The sequence below is a fragment of the Belonocnema kinseyi genome, chromosome 6 (genome assembly GCF_010883055.1).
Source record: "Belonocnema kinseyi isolate 2016_QV_RU_SX_M_011 chromosome 6, B_treatae_v1, whole genome shotgun sequence".
NCBI classification, from domain to species: Eukaryota; Metazoa; Arthropoda; class Insecta; order Hymenoptera; family Cynipidae; genus Belonocnema; species Belonocnema kinseyi.
In genome coordinates, this window is record NC_046662.1 from 67499834 (window position 1) to 67516009 (window position 16176).

Here is a 16176-nt window from a genome sequence, read left to right on the forward strand (position 1 = left end):
AATGTAAAAACTTGCAGTCAGCAGCGACCCGGAATGAAAAATGTATTTTCTTTTCAGCAAAAACAAGAAACGCGGAGATTACAATCGCCAATCTCCTCGACGGCATAGTAACTTACACGCCAGAACAATTGCCATCAACTGCTTCGGAAAGTTCATTTTCAAAATCGCAAGTACAGCCTGCAAAAGGTTTTAAAATGCCAGGAACTCTTTCTTTCCATGAGAGGAAGACAAGGATGATAGCGGAAGCTCGCGAGAAATACATTGAGAAGCACGGACTCAAAAACTGTTGATGTTCTCACAAGTATCCAATTTTAATACCATTACAATATCGCAATTGAGAACAAAAAAAATGTACCATAAATGTTTTGTTGTATATGTATTTACTATCGTATCGCATGAATACAGTTTTGTTTCTAAAATATGATTTACTAATCACATCAGATCCCACCCTTCGCGCTTGATTAACAAACTGTATTAAATACAGGATACAGCCTAATATATTAGATATTTTTGTTACGCGTTGCACATTTGGAAGACTGTATTTGGAAGACTAAGCGCACCTGCGTGCGATTTAATCCTAAAAGTTATAAACTAAGAGTATATAACAAAATGGACCAATGCTGCCTAAATGGAGGTGAAGTCTTCCAACTTGGAATCTTAACAGCTTCGCTAATAATAGTATTGTAATCATAATCCTAATCTTAATTTCTTTCTTATTCCTAAATTCGATTTCAAAGAGTTGTGAAAATTATTTTATTGTATATATTTAAAAAAAGTTACGTTAGGTAGCATTGGTAGCATTAGGTGGATTATGTTATAATCGGTATTTTAATTAGATAAACTTTTTTCTTCACTTGTACATTAACCGTATGGCACCTAATTTTAACATGCACACTGTATTTTTTTCCAAGGCGAGAATCTCAACAGCTTCAAATCTTGTCCGAATAAAGTTTTACATTCAACATTGATCATCATATTCTTCCCTTTTTTTCTTTTACCAACAAATCTCATAAAAAGGATAGCAAAAGACAATGAAAAATATTTTTGAATTACTTTTAAATTACTTTTGAATAATTAGCAAGAAATAAATATTCCATTTTCTGATTAAATAATTAATAAATGTTAGGGTTCTTGTTAAGTTTTTCAAATGTTCTTGATTTGATAAAAATATACTGCGGAATAGGAGTCCGAGTTTTGTAAAAACTCAAATTAGTAATAAGGCTTTTTAGTTTGTTCATAAAATAAAGTAAAATTGTCACTCATTCATTCTGAGAATTATTATTATTATTTTAAGGACTGTTTAATTTTTTCTTGCATGGTTCTGAATTTCAAAAATTTAAAAATTATTTTCCACTGAAAGAACGTTTCAAAATACAAGTTTTTTTATTTCTTATAGCAATAACTAACAAAAGCCGTATTTTCGGATTGAAAGTTTAACTGTTTTACAGAAAATTGGTCTTTTTGGCACAAATTTATCTTTTTTGATGAATCCAAGTATTTTTGTTTTAAAACTGAATCGTTTTTTTTTTTTTTTTATTAAGAATTCAACTAGTCAAATGTAAGTCAGAACACTTTTTAAAAAATTCACTTTACTAACTGAAGATTCTTTTCTTTGGTTGAAAATTTAACTATTTTGTTGAAAATTTGTTGTTTTTTTTGGCTGAACATTAATTTTTTAAATTGAAAATTGAACAATTTTATTGTTCGTAGAAAAATAATATTTTTTATTTGAAAATTAAAATACCTTCGTTGAAATATCCATTATTATATTTTTTTAGGAATTTACCATGTTCATTGAAATTACAACTAATTAGTTTAAAATTGAACTACAATATTTAAAATCCATATTTTTTTGCTTGAAAATTAAAATGTTTTATTTGAATCTTTTGTTTATATATTAATTTTTTTAACTGAATTTTTGAACATTCCATTTGTGGCTAAAATTTTATCTTTTATAGTTGAAAATTTAACTATTTCTTTATAAATTCACAGATATTGTTGCAAATCCGTTTTTTAAATAAAAAATTCAAATATTTTATTTTTGGTAGAAAACCAATCTCTTTTATTTGAAAATAAAAATATTTTTTGTTGAAATATCAACTATTTGTTTGAAAATTTATATATATTGTTCTAAATTCGTTTTATTTTTGTATTAAATTACTCTTTTTTCTCGAAAAATTTTTTTTACTTTTATAATCTATCTTTTTTAGTTTAAAATCCAACGATATGCTTAAAACTTAATGTGTCTTGTTCAAAACTTTTATTTTTGAGGAAAAATCTATTCTTATAGTTTTAGAGTTAATATTTTTAACTGAAAATTTAACTTCCATTTTTTGCAAAAAAAAATCGTATTTTTTGGTAGAAGATTGTTCTTTTTGCTTGATTTTATTCTTATTTTTCTGTTTGAAAATTATATTTTTTAACCGAAAATTTTACTATTTTATTTGTGGTTGAATACATATCTATTTGTTTACAAATTCATAGATTTTGTTGCAAATCCAGTTTTTTTTTCGTAGAAAATTATTCTTTTTGTTTGAAGAGTTGCGCATTTTTTGTTGCCTAAAAATGTATCTTTCTTAGATAAAAATTTAACTATATGGTTGGAAATTACTGTATTTTTGTTGAAAACTCATATTTTTTGGGAAAAAATTGTTCTTATAGTTTTGAAGTTAATTTTTTTAACTGAAAACTTAACGTGCATTTTTTGTTAAAAATTCGTCTTTTTGGTAGAAGATTATTCTTCTTTCATGAAAATTCATTTTTTTGTTTTTTGAAAACATTTTTTTTTAGTTTAAAATTGATGTCTTTTATTTAAAATTATTTTGTTTTTGGTAGGTATAAGATTATTTTCCGTCTTCGAAAAATTAAACTATTTTGTTGAAAATTAATTTTTTTATTAAAAATTAATTTTGTTACCTGAAAATTTATTTCGTTGGTCAAAATTAAACTTTTTTGTTTAAAATTAGCTTTTTTTTTAATTAATAAATTTTAAACTTCTACTTTGTTGAAAATTGTTCTTTTTTTAAATTATTAATTTTTTTAAACTGAAAATATAATTATTCCAGTTGAGTACTACATCTCTTCAGTTGAAAATCACTTTTTTTTTAACCAAAAATTTAACTATTCAATTTTTAGTTGAAAAGTTATGTTTTTGAATTGAAAATTCTTATTTTTTTGTAGAAATTCATCTTCATGGTTAAAAAATCATCTTTTTGCTTTAAAATTCATCGATTCCATTTACACATTCATCATTTATTTCAACAACAAAAATTTTTTTAGAGAATTTCACTTTTCCAGTTGAAGATTCATATTTTCAGTTTAAAATTTATCTTTTTGGTTTCAAATTCAATAATTCCAGTTGAAGGTTTATAATTTTAGTTAAAATTTCATCAGTTTTGTTGAAAATAATTTTTTTTAACTGAGAATTTAATTTTTGAAAATTCGTCTTTTTTTAATTAATTTTTTAAAGTAAAAATTAATTAATTCTTTGAATAAAAATTCATTTTCATAGTTACAAATTTACGTATTTTCGAAAATTCCTGTTTTTACATTGAAAAGTTTTTTTTTCAGTGAAAATGTAGTTAATCCATTTTTGGTTCAAAATTCAATTCTTTTTTTGTAAAAATTTGTCGTTTTTTTTTTTTTGTTGAAACTTTAACTATTTATTTTTTGGCTCAGAATTTCTCTTCATTAATTGAAAACTCAACTATTCGATGTAAAAAATAGAAAAAAATTATGAAGACCCGTACTTAGAACGCTATTTTAGTAGTCAATAATATTTCTAAAATTCAGGACTCAATTCAGGACGCAAGGAAAATTGAACAGTAATAAAAATAAAAAATTTTCTTATCAAACTGAATGACTAAAACATTTACATTATTTTACAAATAAACTATAAACTTTTATTATTACAGATTATTAATTAGTAGAAAAAAATGCATTTTTAATTTATAAAATTTGAATTTTCGACGTTTCCAATACAAACGTACTTGATATCAAAGTATTCTTCCATTCCGTGACTAGAACCTTCTCTTCCCAATCCAGATTCTTTAATGCCTCCAAAAGCAGCTTCAGCGCAAGAAATTAAACCTTCATTAACCCCAACCATGCCAACCTCCATTTTCCTCGCCACCCTGAAGACCTGGGAAATGTCCCTCGAATAAAAATAACCAGCAAGTCCAACATTCACATCATTCGCTTCCCTCAGAGCATCATCTTCACTCTTAAATTTATGAATAACAGCAACCGGTCCGAAGATTTCCCTCTTGTAAATATCCATCTCCTTCGTAACGTCCGTCAATAATGTAGGAGCATAAAAAAGAGGCCCCAAATTCTCGAGAACTTTTCCGCCGCAGTGGAGCTTCGCTCCCTTCTTAACAGCATCTTCCACGAGATCTTTCACAATCTGCAACTGATTTTCGTTAATCAGAGGCCCGTTAGTCACTCCCTCCTTCAGTCCATCCCCCAGTTTGATTTCGGAATTGATCCTCTCCAAGAATTTCTCCGTGAACTTCTCGAATACTCCCTCCTGGACGAAAAATCGATTGGACGAGACGCAAGTTTGTCCAGTGTTGCGGAATTTACTAGCCATTGCTCCAGCGACCGCCAAGTCAAGATCAGCGGAATTGAAAACGACGTAGGGTGCATTTCCACCCAATTCGAGACTCAGGCGTTTCATCGTCGAGGCACATTGCTTGTAGAGCAATTTTCCGACCTGAGTCGACCCGGTGAATGAGAGAATCCGGACTTTCGGATTGCTGCAGATTTCTTTGCCGACTTCGACGGAGTTTGTGACACTCGAGGTTATCACGTTGATAGTGCCAGGTGGGAAACCAGCCTTTTCAGCCAATTCGGCCATCGCTAGAGCCGTGAAAGGAGTGTCTCCTGCGGGTTTCACGACACAAGTGCAACCAGCCGCCAAGGCTGGTCCAGCTTTTCGAGCTATCATCGCTTGAGGGAAATTCCAGGGTGTGATGAAACCTGCATGGGAAGATTGACATTATTTTTTAGGCAAATTTCCAGTTTTTTTGGCTAAAGTTTTTAAAATAATCAGGGTGTACAGCGATGTTTAAAAACTGAAAATCTCCTTGAATTTTTTACGAGAACCTTGAATTTAATTTGTTTTTATTTCAAAAAACAGTTATTTTATTGAAATACGAAATGTAATTTAAATCTTTTAGTCTATTAGAAAAGAAACATCTCGTTTAGAAGAAATATTGCTATTGAAAAGTTTTTTATTTATCAAGATATAATTTATCTTTTACTCATTAGAGAATAACAGGGTTTCTATCCTACCTGGAAAAACCTGGAAATGTCAGGAATTTTTTTTTAATCAGAGAATTTTTCGCGAGCAAGTCTAATTTTTTGTTTAAATTGCATTATATATTTTGCTGATAATTCGTTTTTTGTTTTGTTTTGAAATTAATTGTTTTAACGGAAAATTTAACGATTCTATTTTTGGTTAAAAATTTATCGACTTTAGTTAATAATTTAAGTAGCTCATTGAAACTGCATGTATTTTACTCGAAATTTACCAGTTTGTTTGCAATATTTTCTCTCCCTTGACGAAAAAATCTTTTTTAGTTAAAAATTCAACAAATGTTGAAAAAACATCTTCTTTTGATGAATTGAACTGTTTTTTATTATTAAAATTAAAGTATTTTTCGATTGAAATAGCAACTACCACATTTTTCATTCATAATTCATATTTTTTGGAATCCAAATTTTATTACTTGGTTAAAAGTTAAACCCTTTTGTTAAAAAATAATTTTTGGTGTTCAACATTTATCATTTTAATTAAAAATGCTTTTTTTTAGTTGAAAATTGAGGTGTTTTGTTGAAACTTTGTTTTTTCCTTTGCTGGAAACGAATGTTTTGTATGAAAATTAAATTTTCAATAATTTTGAAACTTCTTTTTTGTTGAAAATTTATGTTTTTAAATGGAAAATTCTTATTTTTTGTAGAAATTAATTTTCATAGTTGAAAAATCATCTTTTTGCTTTAAAATTCAACGATTCCAGTTAAAGACTCATAATTTCAATTAAAAATTCATAAGTTTGGTTGAAATTTTTTTTTCAACTGCAAATTTTACTGTTCCACTTTTGGTTGAAAATGGGTATTTTTAGTTAAAAATGCAACTACTTCCTGCAAGATGTTTGTTTTTTTACTACAAAATTGAACTATTTCGTTGAAAATTTAGTTATTCACATATTCAGCATTTTATTTTAAAAAATTATATTTTTGGTAGAAAATTCCACTATTCCAGTTAAAGATTAATCATTTTAGTTGAAAATTCATCTTTTTGGTTTAAAAATAAACTATTCTAGTGAAAGATTCATAACTTTAGTTAAAAATTCATCAATTTGGTTAAACAATAATTTTTTTAACCTGAAAATGTATGTACTCCATTTATGTTTGCAAATTGATATTTTTTAATTAAAAATTCAACTATTCGGCTGAAAATTGTTTTTTTTTAGTTGGAAATTTAACTGTCTGCTTGTTTGAAAATTAATCTTTTTTGTTGAAGATTCAAGCATTTCAATTAAATATTCATAATTTTATTTTTAAATTAATCTTTTTGCTTGAAAAAGAGACAACTTTATTAGAAGTTATATTCTTTTGTTAAAAATGTATCTTTTGATATAAAATTGAGATATTGCAGTTGAAGATTCGTTCTTTTAATTTAATTGAAAATTCATCACTGCTAAAAAAAAAAATTTTTTTATTTTTTTTATTTTGTGGAAAATTAATTATTTTAACTGAAAATTTAACGCTTCCATTTTTCTTGAACACTGATATTTTTTAGTTCAAAATTCAACTATTGAGTAATTTAATTATTTAATTAATCGATGGTGCCAGGAATTGCAATAGAATTTTTTTCCAGGATCTGAATAAAGAGATTTCTAAGTATTTTCTGTAGACATTGCTAATTATTTTATAGATTGCAATTAATATATTTTAATATTTTAAATAATTCTAAAAGTTTTTCATTTCGTCTCCGCTAATTTAGAATATTGAAATTTACATTTTTTGTGATATTCAACTTACAAAATTATAAAAATTATAAGTTGAAAATTTCAATGTTAATTCACTTTCAGAATTTTAACAAGCTATGGCCATATAACGGATTTTTCCAGGGTTTCTCCAATCGGTTTTTGAGTGTACACCACATTAAAAAACGTTGCTAAAGATTTTAAAAAGTTAAAAAATATTCTAATTATTTTAAATGATTTAAGAGGATTTAGATCATTTTTTCAAGATTTCACGGATTTCAAAGATTTAGAAAAGGCATTTACACCAGACTTCAAATATTTCATAACAATTTCATTAGAATTTTACAACTTTCAAAAGATTTAAAGGATTTCAAAGATTTGAAAAAGGTTACAGTACACCAGATTTCAACAATTAAAATTTTTTTTGCAGATTTCAAACGATTTTAAAAGGTTTTAAATATTTTAAAAGCTTTGAAAAAGATTCCACTAAGATATCAAAGGATGCAATGTTTTCAACGCATAAGAAAGATTTCACAATACAAAAATGTAAGAACAATTTTATTGATATCTCAAAATATTTGACAAAAATTTCCCAAATATTTAGAACATTTCTTAAAGATTGCAAGGATTTTAAAGATTTCAAAACATTTAAAAGATTTTAAACGATTTAAAATATTCCAATGACTTCAAACAAATTTGAGAAGATTTTTAAAAAATTTCAAAAAGTTTCACAAAGATTTTAAAATTTAAAAAGATTTCAGAAGATTGCACAGAAATTTCGGGATTTCTCAAAGATTTAACCTACTTCAAGAGATTTCAACGAATTCACAAAAATTTCAAGACCTAGAAAAATTTGAATTCTTGACCTGGAAACGACCTTGAATTTAATTCCAAAGACAATAGTCCTACGATGTCGCAATGAGATGAAGAATTTTTAATTTGGTTCGATTCCAAAATATTTTTACTCAAAAAAAAGTTATATTTTTTTATTCTGATGCTTCATTAAAATTTAATACCAAATACTTTACATAAAAAAAAAAACATAATTATTGTACCCACAGGGAAATTTTGTTAAAATTCTTAAAATTGAACATTTCAGACCTGATTAAGACACTATAGTATCATTTTTTTATTTTTAAAAATCATAAAGTAATTTATTTAAAATGAAACGTATGAATTTAATGATAAAAATAATATTACTGATGTCATAAAAAACATTATTATTAATGTAACAATTTTTAAATATATAAAAAACCTTTATTTTTACAATCTTTTTGCAAATTAACTTTTCCTTACTATAACTTCTTGACAATTTTTAGAAAATGATTAAATTTTCCTATGGCTTTAATCGTAAACAATTCTTTCCAAATAAAACACTTTTTTAAACAAATAAATATATTGAAAGATTATTTACTTATTTTAAGAATTAGAGGCAGTATGGTATGTTTTTCGGGGAAAAAATTATTAGAATTCAACCACTTTCAAAAAATTGGTAAGAAGCGACAAGTATACTAATACATTTTTGGTTAACAATTTTTATTATTTGGTTGAAATTTTAATTATTTAGTTAAAAATTCAACAATTTTTCTTTAAAAAATTATCATTTTTGGTTGAAAATTAAACTGTTTTACTGAAACTTCGGCTTCTTGGATGAAAAATTCAACTGTTTTGGTAGAAAACTCAACTATTCAGTTGAAAGTTGACTTTTTTTATTGAAACTATATATTTTTAGGTAGAAAATTTAACTTGTTTGTAGAAAATTCGTCCTTTTGACCTGAAAACTCAACAATTTGTTTGAAATATTTCTTCTTTCTTGACTGAAAAATGTTTTTTGATTGAAAAATTAACTATTTTGTTGAACATTCGCCCTTTTTTATTACTTCAATTATTTTTCATTCAAAATAAATATTTATTTTGATTGAAATATCAACTACTATATTTTTTGTTAAGAACTCAACTTTCATGGTTGAAAATTTTGTTAATTCATTGAAAATGTATTTTTTTTTGAACTCAACATTTGGGTTAAAAATTAATCCTTTTTGTTTAAAACTTAATTGTTTTGTGGAAAATTTGTCTTTCTGGGCTTAAATACTATTTTTAAAAATAAAATTTTATAGTTTCAGTTAAAAATTAAATTATTTTGTTTGAAATGATTTCTTTTATTTAAAATATCATACTTTCCGATTGAAAATTTAACTGTTTTGTAAAAAAGAATTCTTTTGTCCTGAAAATTAAACAATTTGGTTGAAATTTTTGTTCTTCCTTGACTGAAAAATACTTCTTGGTTGAAAATCCAACTTTTTGTTGAAAATAATTTTTTTTAGAAATTTCTTTTCTTTTTGATAAAGATTCAACTGTTTGTTTGAAAAATTCATCCCTTTGGTTAAAACTTTGCCCATTATGTTGCAAAGTCCATTTTTACATTCTCATCATTTATGATTGAGAAAGTATTCGAATTGTCGGAAATTTGAGATCACACTTCTTTAACGGATCTCCACGTTTCGAGACCCTCTGAATCTGAAAATCAGATTTTCACAATGGCGTCTGTCTGCCTGTCTGCCCGTCCGTCCGGCCGTCCGTCCGTCCGTAAACACGATAACTCGCGAAAAAATGAACGAAACAAATTCATCTTTGGCACACTTTTTTTAGGTCCTAAGAGAAAGGACGAGTTCGTGAACCAGCCATTTTGGATAAAAATTTAAAAAGTGAGCGCATTTTGAAAATTTTTGAGACCACTTTTTTCTGAATTTGAAAATTCTATGTACGGATATTTATAGTATTAAAAAGAACAAACAATTTATCTTTATAACTTTTTTCGATAAAATGAAAATTCTCAGAGTTATGACGTTTTCAAAATTTTTTTAATCAACCGAAAATCAAAATTTGAAGCCGAAAAACGCACGATATGTAAAAAAAGTCTAGAAAAGAAAAACATTTCTTTTTGGAAGCCCTAAAAGATTATCATAACCAATTTTCGGATTTTCTTCACAAATCTAAAATTAAAATTTTGATTACACAAAAAATAATCTATGTGGACAATCTATGTAGGATACGAAAAAAGATGAATTAACAAAAATGGTTATCCCAAAAAAGATCTACAATTTCGTTAGGAATCACTTTTTGATAGGACGCCTACTTTTTGTTTTATTCGTGAAAAATAACGTTGAAAAAAAATATTTAAAAAAAGTGTGGAAAAACGACGAAAGTTACGAAAAAAAAAATTTAACAAAACCTGTTTACAAATGTCTGTCGGAAATCGAGCGCGCAGCGCGAGTGTCACGATGAGAATGTGTACTTCAAAGCCTACAGAGCTTTGAGAAACTTAATCTTTGACTATACTTAATTAAGTAGACAATTCAGAATATGAAGACGCATATAAATACTGCGATCTAAAATAGATCTTTTTGATAAAGTTTTTTTCAAGTATTCCAAATGCAAAGAATAAATATCCGAGCACGAAGCGCGAGATTTAACCGTAGCACGCTCTAGGCGCGCTCAAACTTGCGAACGAAGCGAGCCGCGTGCGTAGCACGCTATGAGAATGTGCCCGCGACGCAGGCAGATTTTTTTTGTTGAAATTAAATTTTTTAACTGCAAATTTAACCATCTCATTTTTTGTTGAAATTTGATCTTTTTTACTCAAAAATTCAATAATTTTGTTGAAATTTTTCTTTTGTAGAGAATTCATCTTCTTGGTTAAAAATTGATCTTTCTGGTGATAAATTCAACTATTTTAGTAGAAAATTCAAATATTTGGTTTTAAATTAACGTTTTTGTTGGATATTCATATTTTCTGGTTGAAAATATAACTGTTTTGTAAAAAAATCGCCCTTTATCTTGAAAACTCAACAATGTGATCGAAAATGTTCTTCTTTTTTGACTGAAAAATACTTCTTTATTGAAAATTCAACTGTTCCGTTGAAAATAATCTCTTTTGGTAGAAAATTATTTTCTTTTTGTTTAAGAATTAAAGTGTTCCGTCCAATATTCATCTATTTTGTTAAAAATTTAAATATTTTGTTGGAAATTAATTTTTTAACTGCAAATTAAACTACTTTATTTTTTTTAAGTTTATCTTTTTTACTTAAAATTTCATGATTTTTTTTTAGAGAATCAATCTTCTTAATTAAAAATGCATATTTCTGGTGTTAAACTCATTTTTTGGTAGAAAATTCAAGTATTTGGTTTTAAATTAAATTTTCTGTTTGAAATTCATATTTTTTTGCATGAGAAGGTAACTGCTCTGTAAAAAATTGTCGCTTTGACTTGAAAACTCAACAATTTGGTCGAAAATCATCTCTTTTGGTAGATATTTCGTTTAGTTTAATAATTAAACTGTTTTGTCGAATATTCATCTGTTTGGTTACAAATTTGACTATTTCATTGAAAACTCGTTGTTTTTTGCTGAAATTTAATTTTTTAACTGCAAATTTAACTACTACATTTTGTTGTTGTTAAAAGTTTACCTTTTTTACTTAAAAACTCAAGAATTTTGGCGAAAATTTCCTTTGTGGAGAATTAATCTCCTTGGTTAAAAATTTATCTTTCTGATGCTAAATTCGTCTATTTTGGTAGAAAATTCAACTATTTGATTTTAAATTAACTTTTTTTTGGAAATTCATATTTTCTGCTTGAAAATGTAACTTTTTTGTAAAAAGATCATCTTTTTGACTTAAAAATTCAACAATTTGATCGGAATTTTTGTTTTTTCTTAACTGAAAAATTCTTCTTGTTTAAAAATCCAACTCTCCCGTTGAAAATCATCTCTTGTTAGAAATTTATTTATTTTTCTGTTTAAGAGTTCAACTGTTTGGTCGAAGATTCATCTCTTTGATTAAAAACTTACCTATTTTGTTGAAAGCTCATTCTTTTTTACTGAATTGTAATTTTTTTACTGCGAATTTATCTACTCTATTTTTTTTTAATTTTTTCTTTTTTCTCAAAAATGCATGCATTTTGTTGAAAATTTTAATTTCTAGAGAATTAATCTTCTTGGCTACAAATTTATTTTTCTGGTGTTAAATTCAACTATTTTGGTAGAAAATTCAACTATTTGGTTTCGAATGAACTTTTTTTAGAAACTCATATTTTCTGGTTGAAAATTGAAACTGTTTTGTAAAAAGATCGCCCTTTGACTTGAAAACTTAACAATTTCGTCAAAAATTTGGTACTTTTTTGACCGACAAATACTTCTTGTTTGAAAATTCAACTCTCCCGTTGAAAATAATCTCTTCGTGGAAAATTCTTTTTTTTTTTATTAACGATTCAACTGTTTGTCGAAGATTCATCTCTTTGATTACAAATTTAACTGTTTTGTTGAAAATTTATTTTTTGAATGCAAATTTAACGACTTCATTTTTTTTTGTAAGTTTATCTTTTTCACTTTAAAATTCATGTATTTGGTTGACATTTCTTTTTGTTTAATAATTAAACTATTTCGTCGAGTACTAATCTCTTTGGTTACAATTTGAACTAATTTGTTGAAACCTACTTTTTAAACTCCCAATTTAACTATTTAATGGTTAATTAAAAATGATATTTTTTATTACAAAATTCATGTATTTCGTTTAAAAAAATAGTTTATAGCAAATTAATCTTTTGGTTAAAAATCCACCTTTTTGGTAGAAATTATTCCCCTCTTTCGAACAAAAATCTCCTTATTTCCCCTTTTTTAAGAGTATTTTTTTGTCTTGTTGTAAGTAGGGGCGGGCGTAAAAAAAAGGTTTTTGTCTGAAATTCGAAATATTTTAAGCCCTGACCTGCAACTCCAACGGGTTGTTTGAGCAAAAGCATTTCTCGATTGCGGACGGGAGCCTGAAGTACTTCTCCGTTGACTCGCCTTGCTTCTTCGGCATACCACTCAATGAACGAATTTCCGTATCGAATTTCTGCTCGGGATTCGTTCAAGGATTTCCCGTTTTCTTTGGTTAAGATGGTGGCTAAATCTTCAGAATGTTTCACCTGAAGGTAGAAATATTTAACTATGAAATTATTGAAAATTAAAAAAAAAAGAATCTAACGATCAAATTGGTATAACAGAATCATAAAAGTCTGCATTGAAATTTAATAAAAATAAATATAAAGAAGAGGAAGAAAGAGAAAGCAAAAAGATTGACAAAATTTTGATTATTTATAAAAAAATAAACGAAAAAATACAAGAAAAAAAAGAAGGAATGAAATTTGGAGGTTGCTATCTTTTTCTCTCCTTTTATTTGCTTTACTTTATTTTTATTTTATTTTTTTTTGTAAATTTGAATGAACAGATTGAAGAGTTTCTTTTTCAAATTTGATCGTTAGCTTCTTGTTTTTTTTTTTGAATTTCCAAAAATTTCGTAGTTATATTTGAATAATCGGCGTTGAAGAGAAATTAAAATTATGATTTATTTTGAATTTAATTTCTTAAATTTTAATCTAAATTTTGTTGAAGTGACATTGAAAGTATTATAATTTCACTGTAAAGAGTTCAATAAGGAATTCAAATTTGAAAGCGATAAAAGTGAGAAAAAAATTACCAATAAATTATACCAAGAACGCAAAAGGTCACTTCGTTCCTTGGCAGTCGTTTTTCGATAAGATTGAAAAGAATCGTGAGCAGCATCAATTGCTTCTCGAGTATCGGAAGCATCCATTTCCGGAACATGACCGATTATTTGGCCATCAACAGGATTATAAACAGGAAAAGTAGCTTTGTTCTTTGCGCTGATCCATTTTCCGTTAACAAAAGCCAATTCTTTTATTGTGCTCATTGACCGATTTGTTATCGGAATTGTCGTTCTGATAAAGGAGTGCTTTACCTCAAGTATCCTCGAAAACATGCTTTAGATTCAATTGATTCCTGGAATGGACACTTGTAATTGTAATAATGTAACGAGCCTTGTGAAAAAATATTTTAAGAAATTCAGTACAGGCCTATAATGGATTTCCTACCATTTTTTCGAGATTCTAGGAATTTATTATAAGAAAAACATAATAGAAAAATCAGTATATAAATTAATTATATGAAAATATTGGAAAAATTATTGCAGAAAGTAGAAAAATTGTAAATATATTATTTATATTGTATTGTAATATGAAATTATATATATATTTTAATTTTGTAAAAAAAATAATTACCGGATTTATATACCATTCTACAATATTATTGTTAAGAAGTGTTCCTTAGTATATGATTTTATTTTGAAATTATTTTCAGTTATTTTGATGATAGGGAGAGTGGGAATCTCGTTAATCCATTCTCACAATTAATGGATTAATATTCATATATTTTTATTTGTATTTATTTATATATATTTATCATTAATCCTGATATACATATATCGAGCTTTTTGTGTACTTTCATATGGGTGGTCCAAAATAAATAAATTATTTATAGTTACTCTGCATTTTGCAATAATTCTTTTAATATTTTCATATTAATTATTCATATACACATTTTCCTTTAAAATTTCTTCGCAAGGGAAATAATACCTTTGAAGATTATCGATTTTTATGAAGTATAATATTTTACTTTACTTAAAAAAATTTGAAGTTCTTATGTTTCTGCTCACATATTGCGTAATTTGGTCTCGTGATTTTTTTTCAAATACCAACTTTGAAGATATAGAATTGAAAATTGATTTTCAAAATCATACGAATTAAAGAATCTTTATTTATATAAACATCTTTAAAATTCAAGAATTTTCAACTGTAACGCTTCAAATGGTAGAGCTTTCAATGATAAATCCTAATAATTTGGAGAGTATTTAATTTTGGAAATTTACAATTCTCAAATTTTAAGAATTAATGTTGAAAATTTCTTCAATTAAGAAGATTTAAAATTAAAAACTTGACTTTCGGTATTCAAAATCATCCAAACTGAAGAATTTTTATTTGTTTACCATTAAAATTGAAGAGATTTTTCATTTTTTAAATTTATGCTTAAAAATTACACAAGTTACAAATTTTTTCGTTCAAAGTTCTATCATTTTTATTTATTACCTTCAAAATTTCTTCAATCTAAACGATTTATAATTTAAAACTTGACTACTAGTTTTTAAATCTTTAAAATTAAAGAACTTTTTTGTATTTATTATTTTTAATTTAAAGAGTTCTTAATTGTAACTTTTCAAAATTTCAGCTCTCTGAAATGCTAATCTTTGAAAACTTGAGTTCTGATCTTTAAAATCATACAACTTTAAGAAATTTTATTTATACATCTTTGAAATTCAAGAGTTTTCTTCAAATTGTAGAACTTTCAATTATGAATATTTAAAATTGAAGAGTACTTAATTTTGAAAATTAAAAATGATCCAAGCTTTAAGTTTTAGCGTTAAAGTTCTGTAATTTTGATGATTTGTATTCGAAATTTCTTCAATTTGGAATATTTAGAAATGAAAACTTGAGTTCTGATCTTTAAAATTATAAAAATTTAAGTACTTTTATAGATTTATTATTTTTAAATCGAAGAGTTTTTAATTGTAACTTTTCAAAATTGCAACACTTTGAATTGCTAATCTTTAGAATTGAAAATTTTGCAAATTTACAGTTCAAAATAATCCCAGTATTAAGTTTTACCATTAAAAATTCAGTAATTTTGCTGATATTTGCTTTTATTCTAAAAGGCAAAATGATATATAAAAATGGCTCAATGCCAAATAAATAGTAGAAAGCTTATATATAGAGATATGTTCCTCAAACTTGATTGATCAATTTAATTAAATCAATGATAATAATATTGATATGCCAATTTAAATAAATTATGATTTTTATAACATTCATAGCAGTAAAAATAAAAAAATAAATAACTTTTTGATCTTACCTTTCTGAAAAAACTTGCTCAATTCCGGACGTTGTTTGAAAATCCCAAAGGAACTTAAGATTCTAAAAATGCTTTATCAATCTTTGGCTTCATTCATCCCAGATCATACATGCATTGTACACACACATTAAACAATTATAAGATTAAATTGCCTTAAGATTACTTATTTTTATTTACACAAGAAGAATCCGCGATAGAAGGTAGAAATTCCTCTGCAAATCGTTTAAAATGTAAGTTCAAAGGTCACTGATAAGAAATGCAAGGAAAAAATTAACCGTCTATTTCACTTTATCGTTTATATTGTGTAAATTAGATGAACAACAATATATTTGCCTTGCGAAGAAGCAGACGATGTTTCATCAAAGATTCTTGACAGCTGTCATTGAC

The 16176-nt window shown here is 26.1% G+C and overlaps 2 protein-coding genes across 2 annotated transcripts in view; one reads left to right on the forward strand and one right to left on the reverse strand.

The window, feature by feature from the left end:
- LOC117174280 (ancient ubiquitous protein 1-like) overlaps positions 1 to 968 on the forward strand; it is a 19975-nt gene extending 19007 nt beyond the window's left edge. Inside the window, exon 3 of the mRNA XM_033363207.1 lies at positions 58 to 968. Coding sequence (XP_033219098.1) covers positions 58 to 290 — 233 coding nt within the window. The 3' untranslated portion in view covers positions 291 to 968. The remainder of the gene's footprint in view (positions 1 to 57) is intronic.
- Positions 969 to 3943: 2975 nt separating this feature from the next.
- On the reverse strand, positions 3944 to 16159 carry LOC117175429 (succinate-semialdehyde dehydrogenase [NADP(+)] GabD). The gene is made up of 4 exons (XM_033365135.1): positions 15790 to 16159; positions 13505 to 13827; positions 12752 to 12953; positions 3944 to 4980 (listed from the first exon to the last, which is right to left on the reverse strand). Exons 2-4 carry the CDS (start codon positions 13805 to 13807, stop codon positions 3944 to 3946), a joined length of 1542 nt encoding a protein of 513 aa, XP_033221026.1. The 5' UTR covers positions 13808 to 13827; positions 15790 to 16159.
- Positions 16160 to 16176: the final 17 nt, after the last annotated feature.

Excerpts from the sequence above, each read along its gene's own strand:
- LOC117175429 (XM_033365135.1), bottom strand. The coding sequence starts at position 13,807 with ATGTTTTCGAGGATACTTGAGGTAAAGCACTCCTTTATCAGAACGACA. Across the intron at positions 12,954-13,504 it reads GTTCTTGGTATAATTTATTG|GTGAAACATTCTGAAGATTT; the intron begins GTAATTTTTTTC and ends TTCTACCTTCAG. Across the intron at positions 4,981-12,751 it reads ACAACCCGTTGGAGTTGCAG|GTTTCATCACACCCTGGAAT; the intron begins GTCAGGGCTTAA and ends CTTCCCATGCAG.